Consider the following 14,187-nt stretch of genomic DNA (forward strand, 5'->3'; position numbering starts at 1 on the left):
AAGCTGACAACATCTAGAGGGCCAGAAGCCCACCTTCCCTGCTGCAGTCCACGAAAGCTTATGCCATAGTAGATTTGTTAGTACCATAGACTTAGGGGTTTCTTCAGTGAAGACTAAAGATGGTCCTCTAAATCCAAGCTGAGCCCAGCAGTAGATGATGTGGTGCCCTTGATCTCTCTCCAGCTGAATCATTGCTGTGTACTTGGACTGAAAGCAGGACAGGGGAGGTGGCGGCGAGGTTGGCCTAGTGAAAACATGCCAGCAGAAATGCCGGGTTGGCTCAGCCAGTGTTCTCCATCCATCTTGGTCTGCAGCAGTGACTCATCCACAGGGAGTGGAGGTCAGCAGTGCAGCCCTACCATAGCATCTGCTACTGGTTCATATGTGTTGGAAAGCTGATCAAAGTTTGACTTGTTTCTATCACAGTTGAGCCTGTTCAGGTGTGTTCGCACCCAGCTGCAGGCATGCCTGTAGTGTTGCATGCAGTTCTGAAAGTATTCCTAGGTCTGGAGAATTCACAGGTGGTCTCCTTTTAATGGTGTACTTCTTTTAAGTGCAATGGCATTAGCAAGTTGATTTTGTAGGTGATCAAGCAGGAGGGCCATGACTGCTTTGTGATGCTCAGAGCATCCCTTTGTAGTAGAATCTGACAATACTGTAATGAAAAACATCCGTACAGGTTGTTTATGAGACATCTTCATAAAATATTCTTTGAGAAGCTAAGAAAGAAAACTGGGATTAATAACTTCTGCAAAGAATTATAGCTTGAACAGAGTACTGAAGTGAGATGACTAATAAAAGCATCATCATCATCATCATCATTATTATTACTATTATTAGCCACCCATCTGACTGGGTTGCCTCAGCCACTCTGGGCGGCTCCCAACAAAATATTAAAAACACAATAAAACAACAACCATTAAAAACTTCCCTGAACAGGACTGCCTTCAGATGTCTTCTAAAAGTCAAATAGTTATGCAAGAATATGTTTAGCATCCCTTAGCTCATCAAAGGTACACCCAAACACATCCTTTTGCTGAAATCTTTATGAGGGTTTTCTGCCTGGAGTAATCTTACTAAATAGTTTTAATATATTTGAAAGTAGTGCTTTGAAAACGAGTGAGCCAATCCATAAGCCAGCTGCCTCAAGGTCATCCAGTGACCTCATAGCTGAGTGGGGAATTTGAATCTGGCTCTTCCTGCTCCTTAGCAGACAGTACACAACACTGGCTCTGGGGTTAACACCACAGCAGATCCTGCCCACTTACGTATTCTGCCCAGTTACGTCTCTAATCACACAGAGCAGGTGGAGCTTAGATTTCTCACCAGTTAGCTGTTCTGTGATGGATACCCCACAGTGCCATTTGAATCTAGGGTCAAGAAATAAGGCAGAATTTTACTGTGTCCTGAACAACCATCTTTCACAGAGCAGACCTCCAAGGAGCCTGTGGTCATGGCTGGTGGGGCAGATGCTTTCTAAACTTTTTGATGAAAAAAACAGCCTTGTCAGCAATCAGCACCACAGGGAACGTAAGAAACATATGTGGTGAAAAATTAAAACCTCATTTGGACAAAGAAATTGCTTCTTTGATGTTGGCAAGAGAATAAAACTGAGAACATACACTTTCCCCCTTAAGTGTAAAGATAAACACGTTCAGGAGCATACAGCTGGTCAGAATTTGGAGTTCAACTTGGCAACCAGCCAGCCAGTCAGTCCGTGGAATGTGGAGCCATTTTCTCACAGAGATGAACTACAAAAAGCATCTGAGATGCTTGACTCCATATTTTTTTTAAAAGAACTTTTTTGGCAGTTCCATAACAAAGTCTGTCCTTGAGGATTAGAATAGAAGATTGGAGTAGAGAGACAGTGTTCTAATGAAACATGCCTGCGAAACATGTGGTAGGAGTCTCTACTGATAAGAGAAATGAATGCAGAAAACAATAAGTGAATCTGCAAAAACATAATTGGCTGAGATTCTCATCATTCTCTCCCCCCCCCCCAAGTTTAGTGTCCTCATGATTGGACAGAAACACAGGAATTGTATTTCCTTATCAAAGAAAAAAGTTTGGGGGAAATGTAGAATTTTTACGCTCGCCTTTCAAAAGGACTTGTGGAACAGGATTTGCATGTTGTCTGTGAACACAGAAAACATATTTGTGACATTTCAGTTTTGTTGTTTTGACATTTATTTGAATGTCTACTGTTCTTCAACCCAAATAACTCTTTAACCCAAACCAGTATAAATATTACATTCTAGGACACACAGCTTGCAAAGTATTTACCACACTGCCAACAGCAGGGCTTCCTTATAACAGATCTGGTGGTTGCAGTCTCTGTTCACTTGAATGGCTCTGTCTTAAATACCACATTAATCACTCAAGATTTCATTATAGCCACATTCCAAGTTTTAGGGGGGGGGGGAATGATTATTTATCCCATAGCTTATCACTGCTCTCCCTCCTTCCCTCCCTCACACAGTCTCTCATAAATAAAGAGTAGCCAAGAGCTGTTTTAATATGATTTACTGTAATGCCTTCTTCACTCGTTTGCTACAGATGTGACAAAAGTACATGGTCACAGTCTTAAGTATTCATGACAGAACAATGCTGAAGGCATCTGATGACATGGAGATAATATGGAGTTTTAAAATTCCAAAGCTCCTTTTTAATATTGTGGTTCTCCTGGCTTGTTTGGGTATAAGGGAGTCATTTGTTTTTGTCAGCAACTGATTTCCCAGATGGCCTGGGCCCATCCCCAGATTTGCACAGTCCTGTCTGCACTGCAGATCCCATCTTGCACAGAAGGTTGGAGTAGTCGCCCACTAAGGTCCCTTGCAACTCACCCACTGCCCTATCCATTCCATTCCCCTGGAATGGAAGATGGTAGCCCCTCTTCTCTTAAATTTGATTCTGTTGTCTAGAGAAGGTGGGATGGCTGCTTCCTTCCTTCCTGTTGAACATGGCTTCTTCCTACAGAAAGAGAGATGTGTGAATATAACGTGAAAACCGTTCAATGTTTTGTGTGCATTTTAGGTGATGGCCGAGGTGACATCTGCAAAGATGACTTTGACAATGACAAAGTCCCAGATATTTTTGATGTTTGTCCTGAAAATGATGCCATTAGTGAAACTGATTTCAGAAAGTTCCAGATGGTCCCATTGGATCCTAAAGGAACAGCTCAGATTGACCCAAATTGGGTTATTCGACATCAGGGCAAAGAACTGGTACAGACGGCTAACTCAGATCCTGGCATAGCTGTAGGTGAGTATGATTCAAATTAATCAATTGATAAATTGATGATATGAACAGAATTACACCAAGAGGACAGAGTTTAGTGTTTCACAAGGGCTTCCATGAACCCAGTAGCTTTTTGGACTTTGTTTTCTTGAAACAGACACCCCATGACATATTATAAACTGCTTTTGAAACACATCTGCCTTGTGTGATGTTGGGGCCGTAGGTTAAACAGTGCAAATTCAGAACCTGACAGAATGCATGGAATTAGCCACATGGTTCTCCAAATTGTGCACAACTATTAGCTAGAAATTAGATTGCCCGGGCTACTGATCAGAAGAAGCTGAAATATTTGAGGCAGTTTATATGTTCAGTTTAAGAACCTCTTTCTAAACTTAACATTCTGAAATGGATTTGGAAAAGTTGGAAGCACAGATAACTTCTGAGGAATGTTTGGCAATAATAAAAAGCTGCCTAATAACGAGTCAGCATTCATAGATGATTTACATTGATATAGATATATATATATATGACTGGATGGAATGTATTAATCTTTCTGCATCAGGCTGTGGGACACAAACCATAATATTGCTCTTGCATGTGGTATACAAGCATTTCAAAAGCATTCTGTAATTGTCACTTTTTTCTTTTTAAATATTTTGAAGTTTTGTTTTTCATGGCTGTAGAACTGAACTGAAAAATGTGAAGGTCCTTCCTATATCAAGGTCCACGTGTGCATCAATAAATATGCCTATTTAAAAATGATTTCATTATAAAGCAAGTATGAAGTAACAGAAAAGGTAGTGATTGATGAAGCCTAGAAACAAAAGAACTGATAATATGATTGGAGAAAGAAGGGGGGAACCAAATCAAATAGCATCATAACAGAAAGTAATGGCAAGTGCCTGAGACTAAATGGATAATCTAGCTTCTTTCTGCCCAAATTCTCAGCAAGCTGCAATCCCTTTGGGAACTGAATGCCTACATTTTCTACCCTCCTCCAGGTTATGATGAGTTCAGTTCTGTTGACTTCAGTGGTACGTTCTATGTCAATACAGACCGGGATGATGACTATGCTGGGTTTGTCTTTGGCTACCAGTCCAGCAGTCGCTTCTATGTCCTGATGTGGAAACAAATTTCTCAGACATATTGGGAGGACAAGCCCACCAGAGCTTATGGTTACTCAGGGGTATCACTTAAAGTAGTGAACTCTACAACTGGCACTGGCGAACATTTGAGAAATGCCCTTTGGCATACAGGAAACACACCTGGACAGGTAAGAGATGTATGAGTCACATTCAGCGAAGTGTTCTTCGAATTGTCCCCTTCTCATATACCATCATGACATAGCATTGGCAACCATTGTTTTGGTCCTATCTTTCATTATAATGATCAACCAATGGCCAAGTTTTTATTTCATTCTATTTCTTTTTAATTGGATATTGTCTTGGAAACATTTGGCCGGGATTAAACCTGCCCCAGCCAAGAAGCCTCCACCTCCAGGTTTGACTTCAATAGTGACCCTGTGTCCAATTATTTTCTCCTGTATTAGTGAATTGTTGTTCCTTGCTCCTTGCAGGAGAAAGTACAGTTGTACCTTGGATCCCGAATGCCTTGCAAGTCTAATATTTTGGGTCCCAAACACCACAAACCTGGAAATGAGTGTTCCGGTTTACGAACGTTTTTTGGAACCCAAATGTCCCATGTGGCTTCTGTGGCTTCTTATTGGCTGCAGGAGTTTCCTGCAGCCAATCAGAAGCTGTGCTTTGGTTTCCAAATGTTTTGGAAGCCGAACGGATTACCAGAATGGATTCCGTTCGACTTTTGTGCTTGGGAATACTTTTGCCAAATGGGTTTTTCACATCCAACCCTGAGCAGCCCAGGGATCCCTTTGTACAGAAAGACAGTGCAGCCTTTACAGGTACCCAAAATATGCAACACTCCCTCTGCTCCCTGTCTAATCACAACAGCATTTAGCTGGGAAAGCTGCAGAATGAACATCTCATATTAACTGACCAAACTGGAGGGGGACGTAGAAACTATGGCAGCGCATTTAAAATGTGGGTTGTGGTTTCTGTCTAAAAGACAGAGTTTATAGGAATTGGATTTGCCCCACTTGTTAATGCAAATCACTCACTGAACTGTTGTTGTTTTTTAACTTCTTCCACAGGTGCGCACCTTGTGGCACGACCCCAAGAATATCGGCTGGAAAGATTACACTGCTTACAGGTGGCATTTGGTCCACAGGCCTAAGACGGGATTAATAAAGTATGACATTTCTTGTAATACACTATATTACTTTTCCATCTGATCATAAATGAGGTTTTATTTAGTGGTTTGTAACCAAATTCCAGCACTGTCACTTCATTCATGGCAGACTTTCGGCACTGGAAGATTTGGGAGTGTTCCCCAGCTTTCCACGCCATCAGATGTGTTCAATTTCCTTTGAATGGCTCATATAAACACAGCCATTATTAGATAAAAAAAATGATACCTCCAAATTTTTGGACTGTTTTTCTGTACTAATCTGAATTTTGAAAGAAAAAAAAAGAGAAAAATGTCAAAACAAAGCTAAAATGAAAATTGGAAGAACTGATTCCCCCCTTCTTAGAACTAAATGGAATTGAGATTAAGACAACTCTAAATATTTTTGTAGACAAAATATTTTTGTAGATGTTAGCTCTGATTTGTCCATCTGAAGCCAGTCTTAACTTAAATGCCAACATGCAGCCATTTATTCACACAAATTATTTCAGTGAAATACTCCCATTTTTTCATGATAAAATGCGTGCAATGTCAGGACTCCCATGCACATGTGACATTGTGTGAGAATGGTGCAGGCAATATGCTTATTCAGTAAATAAAACAGCCATTCTTGTCATTGGTTAAGCTCAGTCGCATGGGTCCTTTAGGCAAATTCAAGTTTTTAAGAAATAGTATATAGTTTGGGCATTTGTGGTTTACAATATAAAAGCACAAAAATATATAATATAGTAACAAACAACCACTATAGCACCCCAACGCAGTTTAAAAGGCCATGTATTGTTTAATTAGCCAAAGGACTGGGAGAAGAGGAATGTTTTGCCTGGCATCTGTACATGTCGGGAGCTTTTTACATGGAGGGCATTCAAACAGGTAATTTTCTCATTTCCCACTAGAGAGCCCTTAAGGAGGGCTTTCTTATGCTATATACCCCGTTCTGTGCCCAATAAGCACATTTGCCCGGCAGCGCTGTAACCCATAGATTGCAGCAAAATACTGGGCAAATCTTCTCTCTGTGATGGTCTCATCATAGGAAAAAGCTGCCCCATGAGCCCTTGCTGCAGAGAGTAGGGGAAGCCTATATAATGCTGCTTCCCCTGGAGAACAGAGCCATTTTGCTTTGAGAGCTTCCTGCCCGCACACCCTTGTGTTAGAGCCTTCACTGAGCAATTCTGGGTTGACAGGGCTGGATATGAATTCCTCCCACCCCTCTCAACCTGATTGGCACTTGGTTGGGTTTTTCCCCGCTTTTCCCTCAGTGAAATTATGGCTTCCTTGTTAGGTGGAAGAACTTTGTTTGAGTGCGGAAATGGCATTGGTCAGGATCAACATAGTATGGGGGGGGCATAAGGAGCCTATGGGGAGGATTGACCGCAGCAAACCTAATTGTGGGTTTGGTATCTGCCTGGTTGGAATCTGCACCCTGGTTCCCCAGTGAGAACTTGCTTGCTTGACTTGCAACATGGCAAGGTTCAACCCTGGCCAACTCCCATGGTACAGGTTTGGAGCGATCCAAACCCAGTGGATCCGTTCCATCAACATGGGGCTTGTGGAATGATGAAGGGGTCGTGGGACCCAATGCCATGCCAACCCTTTGCCCTGCCTGCTGTTGCCAATTAAAGATTTGGCCTGATTTTATCCCATTGCCATTGCACAGTCCTGTTGTTTTGCTGCTCTCATGGGTCACATAATGTGCCCACCTGGGCAACCACATAAAAGAAAATTACGGCTCTGGTTAAATATCTTGGCACCTTAAAAGAACCTATGGGGCACATATGGCTGGCTGTTAGCTATTGCGGTCTGTGGTTGAAGATGGGAACCTAGGTAGATTGGTCTAGCCCCGTACAGTGGTACTTCGGGTTAAGTACTTAATTCGTTCTGGAGGTCCGTTCTTAACCTGAAACTGTTCTTAACCTGAAGCCCCACTTTAGCTAGTGGGGCCTCCTGCTGCTGCCGCGCCACTGGAGCACGATTTCTGTTCTCACCCCAAAGCAAAGTTCTTAACCCGAGGTACTATTTCTGGGTTAGCGGAGTCTGTAACCTGAAGCGTATATAACCTGAAGCGTATGTAACCCGAGGTACCACTGTACAGCTGTTGTAGTTCTGGATGAATATGTAGCCATACAGCACACCAGCCTACTTCCTGGATTTAGCTATATTGTTTGAGGATATAAGAGAAGATTTCTCAACTGGTTGTAAGATATAACTTATTGGGCATATTACCGCATAAGGATACAGCAGAAACTCAACTTCTCCAGGTTATAGCTGGATCATCATTCACACATAGCCAGATGTAAGGCTTCCATCTGTTCTTGGCACCGCTGAACAGTTGCTTATCCAGAACCTTTAAACTTGTAACATTTGTTAATTCATGTAGGTTTTTGCACTCTAATTTGACTCTTAAGAATAATTGAGCATTTTTCAGAAGTCAGATGCACACCAGATGCGTTCTGATGTGCATCCAATCTCCATGAGTCACACAGCACCCAGAATACACAAGTATGGACAACCAGTTCCCAAGAAAATTTGTCATCCCTTTGACCTTTTGGAGTTAGTGAAACTTAAATTAATCATGGCTGACTTTTAATGTGGCTTAAGCATGGTAACATTCTCTGGGTTGGTGTTAAAGTCTGTCGTGTTGTAACCATTCTCTGGTGGGAATATATATATATATATATTTCTATGAGTTTCTCTCACATTCAATTAGCCCTTCTTTGACAGCTATATTTTCCCATGCTCCCACATCTAGAAAGCAGTGCCACAAACAAATCCTAATAATTATGTTCTCAGAAAAACCTAGGGCTTTGAAATAGAACGCGTATACCACTTATTTCATTGCATAAGCCAACCATTAACTGTCTGAGGTTAGCGGGAATGTTTCTTTATGAAAACAGGCTAATGTATTATGGAATATTTAGCAATTTCAGCTGAAATGCACAATAACATCAGCTGTCAGAGATCACACAGCGCACAACGTGACCTCAAGACTATGGAGTTGTTTCTTCAACTTGTGTTCATGACAACAACAACAACAACAACAACAACAACAACAACAATGTTGGAAGCCACTCTGAGCAGCTTCCAATAGAATATGCATCTTACCCCTCCTCAGTATAGATTCGCCTCATTGGACTTAGCTGGCCTAAATCAGAACTGGGAAATCTTTTTCAGATATGTCCATAAAACTACTTCTGTGAGGAGTGTTTGAGCAGACTGTGTGTTAGATAGGTAGAAGCTGTATACTCTAGAAACCTGGGTGTGAATCTGATGTCACTTTGTTTTTCTTATAAGAGCTTTTACTGCCGCTAGAAAGAAAGTGTATCATTTCAAGAATGGTGTTTAATCTAGACTTTGTTCCCCTTTCAAAGGGTTTTAGTGTACGAAGGAAAGCAGGTCATGGCAGACTCTGGACCAATCTATGACAAAACCTATGCTGGTGGGCGATTAGGTCTTTTTGTCTTTTCACAAGAGATGGTATACTTCTCTGACCTCAAGTATGAATGCAAAGGTAAGTTAATGCATTCATCCTCATAATAGGAATAACTACTTTAGTGTTTGCAGGGGGGTTGCAGACTTTTTCAATGGGAGGGACCTGATCCAGCAGGGTCTTACGTTTTTGTGGCTCATTCAAACTTGCAGGTCATCCGATTTTGCAGTATCAAGTGTTGGCCATGTATTTGTGAAGCAACCCTCTGAGTGCCTTTGATTCCTTCTCTTAAACAATCGTATATATATGTATCTACATTATGAATAAAAATGGATTCAGTGGGACCGCTTTCTTAATAGCAAATGTGTATAGCAATTAATAGCGATTGTGTGTATCCAGCTTGAGGCTAGAGCAAGCATAATCAGTGCTTTTTTTCCTTTTAAAAATGTTTAGGGGTACTATCATTTTCCTACTCATATTGAAATACTGCCCCTCAATGAGGCCAAACTTAGATTAAAAAAAGTTTAGGGGTATGCGTACCCCTGCGTCCCCCACCCCGAAAAAAGCATTGAGCATAATTAATTGTCATAATCAGAGCCAGATTCTATGCAACAGGCAACCTGACTGTGCCACTCCTCATATGTGAGGTCCCCCCCCCCCCAAGCAAATATGACCTATGACATAAGGCTAAGCATTTTTCCTGACCATCAATTAACTTAAGCATCCTCAGCCTTTTCAGACCCAGGACCCACCTTTAACCCAAATATGCATTTGGGGACCAATTTCTGAATCGTTTACCATATACTTGCATGATGGTAGTGCTCTTGTCGTGGATCACCTTGGGTCCGTCTGCGACCCGAGACCAGAGAATCAACCATATAATCTGTAGCTAGCAATATGGTCCAAAGGACTGGACCAGTAACACAAGCAGCAAGAGACAATGTAGTGGTGCAGAGTAGAGTCTCAGACTTGGGAGACCCGGGTTCAAATTTGAGTACGGTCATTAATTTGGATGACCCTGGGGCAAGTCACTATCTCTTAGCTCAACTTACATCACAGTATTGTTGTAAGAATAACGAGACAATGCTGTGCAGGCTGCTCTGCATTCCTTGACAGAAGGGCAAGATGCAAATGGGATAAATAACAGCTCATTGGAACCCATTGGTTTTTACCTGATTTTTACTGTGCATATTTGTTGCATTATAATAGTTTGCTTTTCGAAAGATGGGATAAAAGCTTTAAATGTCCGGACACAAGTAACTCCCCCCCCCCCCATGTTTACTGCAATGCAATCCAAGTGTGGGAATTGTATTTAGCAATTGCTTCTTTCTGTTGCAGATGTCTGAGGTAGAGCTGCTGCAAAACCAGCAAAGTACTGTAGATGCCGTTCAACTAGACACCTCTGTTCATCCTGGTACTCCAAATCCCTCACTTATTTTTCAACTCTGGCATGTTCCCCAGACCTTGTGCCTCCCTGCAGCCAGGAGAGATCCCTCCGATTCTACACCCCAGTGCCTTCTAAGAGCTTGGACTGACAGGGCCTAAATGTGACCATCAAACCCACCATGGAAGCAAAAACTGATTGACGTATAGAGCGAAAACTTGGCAGACACATTTATTCAGTCATTTGTTTAGGGTTTTTGTTGTTGTTTTTAAAATGACGTTTACATATAAAGTGTAAAAGTGTAATTACTTAATGTATTTATATGGATATAGATCTGGAAGAATGTGAGGGGTGCATTATTACATCAAGAGGGAGGAAGTGGTTGTAAGTAAGACCACTTTTTCAGGCCACATTACTTGCTTGGATCAGGGCTGGGCCTTGGTGACACAAAATCTGGGAGATATAGTTCATCAAAACTGAGAAGGACCAAACCCTAAATATCCTACTCATTTAAGAAGCCATGGAAAACTAAGGCAACGGCCGCCCAAGAAGATGGCTCCACAAACTTCAAATGTTACTATATCTTCTAACAGCTTTTTAGGTAAGCCACATGCTTGAAGTTTAAAATAATGCTTCTCTTCTAATGACAAATACTAGCACGTGAGCAGGCTGCAGAGAGAACGATGACAGCTTAACATCCAACAGGGCTCTTGAGATCTTGAATCCAATTCTGTTTTAAAGAAGTGAATTTGGAATTATTCTCCTGGGGGCATACAAATTAAAATGCCAGTTATTTCAGGGTTGTCCATTCAAAGTATGTTGATATCAGGGAATCTTGATACCTCATGAGCAGGAGCTGGCAGGCATCTAGTATCCTACTCACATATAATTTTGTGGGGAGTGGAGCAGGGAAGCTGCATCAACAACCCAACATTATTAAATGTTTATTTTGCATATGTCTCCAAAGTAATACTTCTAGTGGAAGTGCTGCAGCTCAGAGGTAAAGCATGTGTGTTACATGCAAAAGATCCCAGGTTCATGCCCCAGAATCTCTGGGTAGGACATCTGAGTCACTGGTGAGCAACCTACCAGTGTAGACAATACGGATGTTGATGGACCAATGGTCTGATTTAGTACTAGGCATCTTCATATGCTACACTCTGAAGGAAACTGGCATCATATGAAGCTCAGCATCCTATACTCTGGAGCTGTTCTTGTGACTTTAGGACTGCCCTGTAATAAATTGGGGAGGGGGGTTGTGAATGTCAGCCAAAACTTGTAGATGCTCCTTTTTATAAAATGGGTTCAACTACTTGATGGCCCCTTTTCCATATGAATTCACCCTTTGCCTCAAAGACACACTCAGCATATCATTGTATACCATGCAGTGTACTATGAAAGGTTGTATGGGGGGATGCCTGGTGCTTGGCCATTGCGTTTAGAGACATTTTATCCATGAGTGAGCATTGGGAGCCATGGAGATGCATGCTAGTAGTCACAGTCAGAGCAGACATTCTGAAATTAATAGACGGGCATGACTAATTCATTGTAGTGGGTCTACTCTGAGTAAAACTTGGTTGCTTATAACCCAGAGGGTGGGGAAGTAGAAAATGTGGCTGTCATATAAAGCGTATAATCAGCCCTTTGAATTTTGTCTAGGAAGATAAGCAGTGGTGAGAACTTAAATGTGCACTAATTGACCTGATGAACAGCAGCGTGCTTAAGGTGTCCCATGAAAATGGTTCCTGGCCAGGTGAAACCTTTTTCCTGACGCTGTCGCAGCAAGCACTTTGAAACCCCAAACTTTGACCCGGGTTTCTGATAAGGTGGCAATGCTACCATTAACAAAATCTGGTAACATATTACGGTTCCAGTTATAAGGACGTCGGTGCTATTTATTTATTGCGATGCGCGGCTACGTTCTCCAGTAATTTATTTGAAAGCATGCCATAGAGCACATTAGCCATGGAAGAACTCACAGAAGAGATGACTACATAATGCCTTAAATGGTCCAACCGGTGAATATATGTTATATATGTAATTATATGTCACAATAATCTTAAATTGCTCTGAAAATTGCCAAATAATTAAGTAGCCCTCGAGACCTTCTAAGTGGAACCTTGATATTTACTATTGCCCGCCATTTTTGTATTATTATTTTTTACGTATGTCTGCTGTATATAGGACTTTTAAAGAAAAGAATGCTGAAGGTATGTCAGCCTTTATCCTAACCAGATACAACAGTTATTCCATTATACAATAGTATGCACATATTTAACACTCTTTTTTGTTATTTTAAGTTGAATGAACTTTGCCCATGAGGTAAACTTGCTGGTGTGGTTTTGTTCGTGGATGAGCATTACTAAGAGAAGAGAACCATGGCCTTGTTGCTGAGTCCTCTGTGCACTCTGCTGCATGCGTCTCTCTGGATTGCAAAAGAGGGTTGTGCATGCGCAGCTGTGTAAAAGAATCTAGAAACCTGCCAATCAGCTGTTGGGCTGGAGTCAGGAGGGGGCAGAATCCATTCTCTGTCACAAACAGCTGCCATGTGGGAATCCACATTGAGATATGTATTAAAGCCCTGGCTGCTTGGTGAGGCTGGGGAATTATGTGCAAGCTTTTGCAGCCAGACAGAGATATGCATGTGGATGTCTCAAGAAGGACCGTGGCAAAAGAATTCAGCCACAGATGAGTACTTCCAGTCACATAATTGTCAAAGCGTCTTCATGGATGCAAAAGGATGCAATTCAAGCTCAGGGCTGTCCCTACTGCTGCATCAGAATGAATGTGACAGCTTCTGTAGCTGAGGCTTCTACCTTAGCATCTCAGCTGCTGCACTCTCAGCTAGGTTTGGGCTTGGGATAACAATCTCCCGCCTTGTTTGAGAATACAGTGAGCAAATGTCAGCTGTTTTCAAACCAATTTCTAAATAGATTTTGATGTTATATACCTTTATCAAGAATCCAGTGCTTCTGGCTTTATTGCACATTCTTAGTTTTGTCATATTAACAACCTTTTTAAAAGGCCTCTTAATGAGAGGTGTTTTTTTTTTTTTAAAAAAAAACTTGTTCAGAGTGTTTTTTTTTGCAATTCATATTTTTAGTATTTCTAAAAGTGTAGCCCCAAGTCCCAGTGAGAAGTGAGGGAAATTTCATTCATGTAATAATGCTTATTGTATCCTTCAAATAAAAAGAAGACATCAGCGATGGGACTAAGATGTTAATATTTTGATTGTACCATATTTGCCTATACTATGTAAATTATTTATGACTGTTTCCTTTTTCCTTTGTATGTGTGAATATGTGTGTGTGTGTGTTTGTGTGTGTGTGTGTGTGTGTGTGTGTGTGTGAGAGAGAGAGAGAGAGAGAGAGAGAGAGAGTTAGAGAGAGATGGTGGGGAGGGGAGAAAGAATATATGTGGATAAGCACAAGATGCCAACAAGACTTAACATTCTGTTTTGCCAAAGACTGTAAATAACTATTTATTTGTTTGCACGGATAGAATTTCACCATTTAATGTCCCTCAGTTATTCAAATCTTCATTTTTATACATTTTAATAATAGACAATAAACTGTAAAAAGGTTTTATTCAAAGTGTTCTCTTTACTTTTACATAGCTTAATATATATACCACAACCAACCAAACCCAAGAAACCTCTCTTTTGGAATTCATTGTTGAAACCAAACATATGATCTTAAGCAGCCAGAATTGGTAGCAATGGAATTCAGTTTGATCCTATTATATATCCTGTGAGGATTGACCAATGTCACAATTATCCTCCTGTGGAACCCCAGTCATTTAGAAGCAACTTGTGCCGGAGACATTCGTGGTGGACGGTATTTCCTTTATTTATTTTTCAGTGCTCAGAAGATTAAGAGCT

The 14,187-nt window shown here is 41.2% G+C and overlaps 1 protein-coding gene across 1 annotated transcript in view; it reads left to right on the forward strand.

Annotated features, from left to right (window-relative positions):
- Positions 1-13,894, forward strand: part of THBS2 (thrombospondin 2) — a 47,264-nt gene extending 33,370 nt beyond the window's left edge. Inside the window, exons 18-22 of the mRNA XM_028723936.2 lie at positions 3,034-3,261; positions 4,239-4,510; positions 5,405-5,502; positions 8,865-9,004; positions 10,262-13,894. Coding sequence (XP_028579769.2) covers positions 3,034-3,261; positions 4,239-4,510; positions 5,405-5,502; positions 8,865-9,004; positions 10,262-10,269 — 746 coding nt within the window. The 3' untranslated portion in view covers positions 10,270-13,894. The remainder of the gene's footprint in view (positions 1-3,033; positions 3,262-4,238; positions 4,511-5,404; positions 5,503-8,864; positions 9,005-10,261) is intronic.
- Positions 13,895-14,187: the final 293 nt, after the last annotated feature.

Source organism: Podarcis muralis, chromosome 3 (assembly GCF_964188315.1).
Source record: "Podarcis muralis chromosome 3, rPodMur119.hap1.1, whole genome shotgun sequence".
NCBI lineage: Eukaryota > Metazoa > Chordata > Lepidosauria > Squamata > Lacertidae > Podarcis > Podarcis muralis.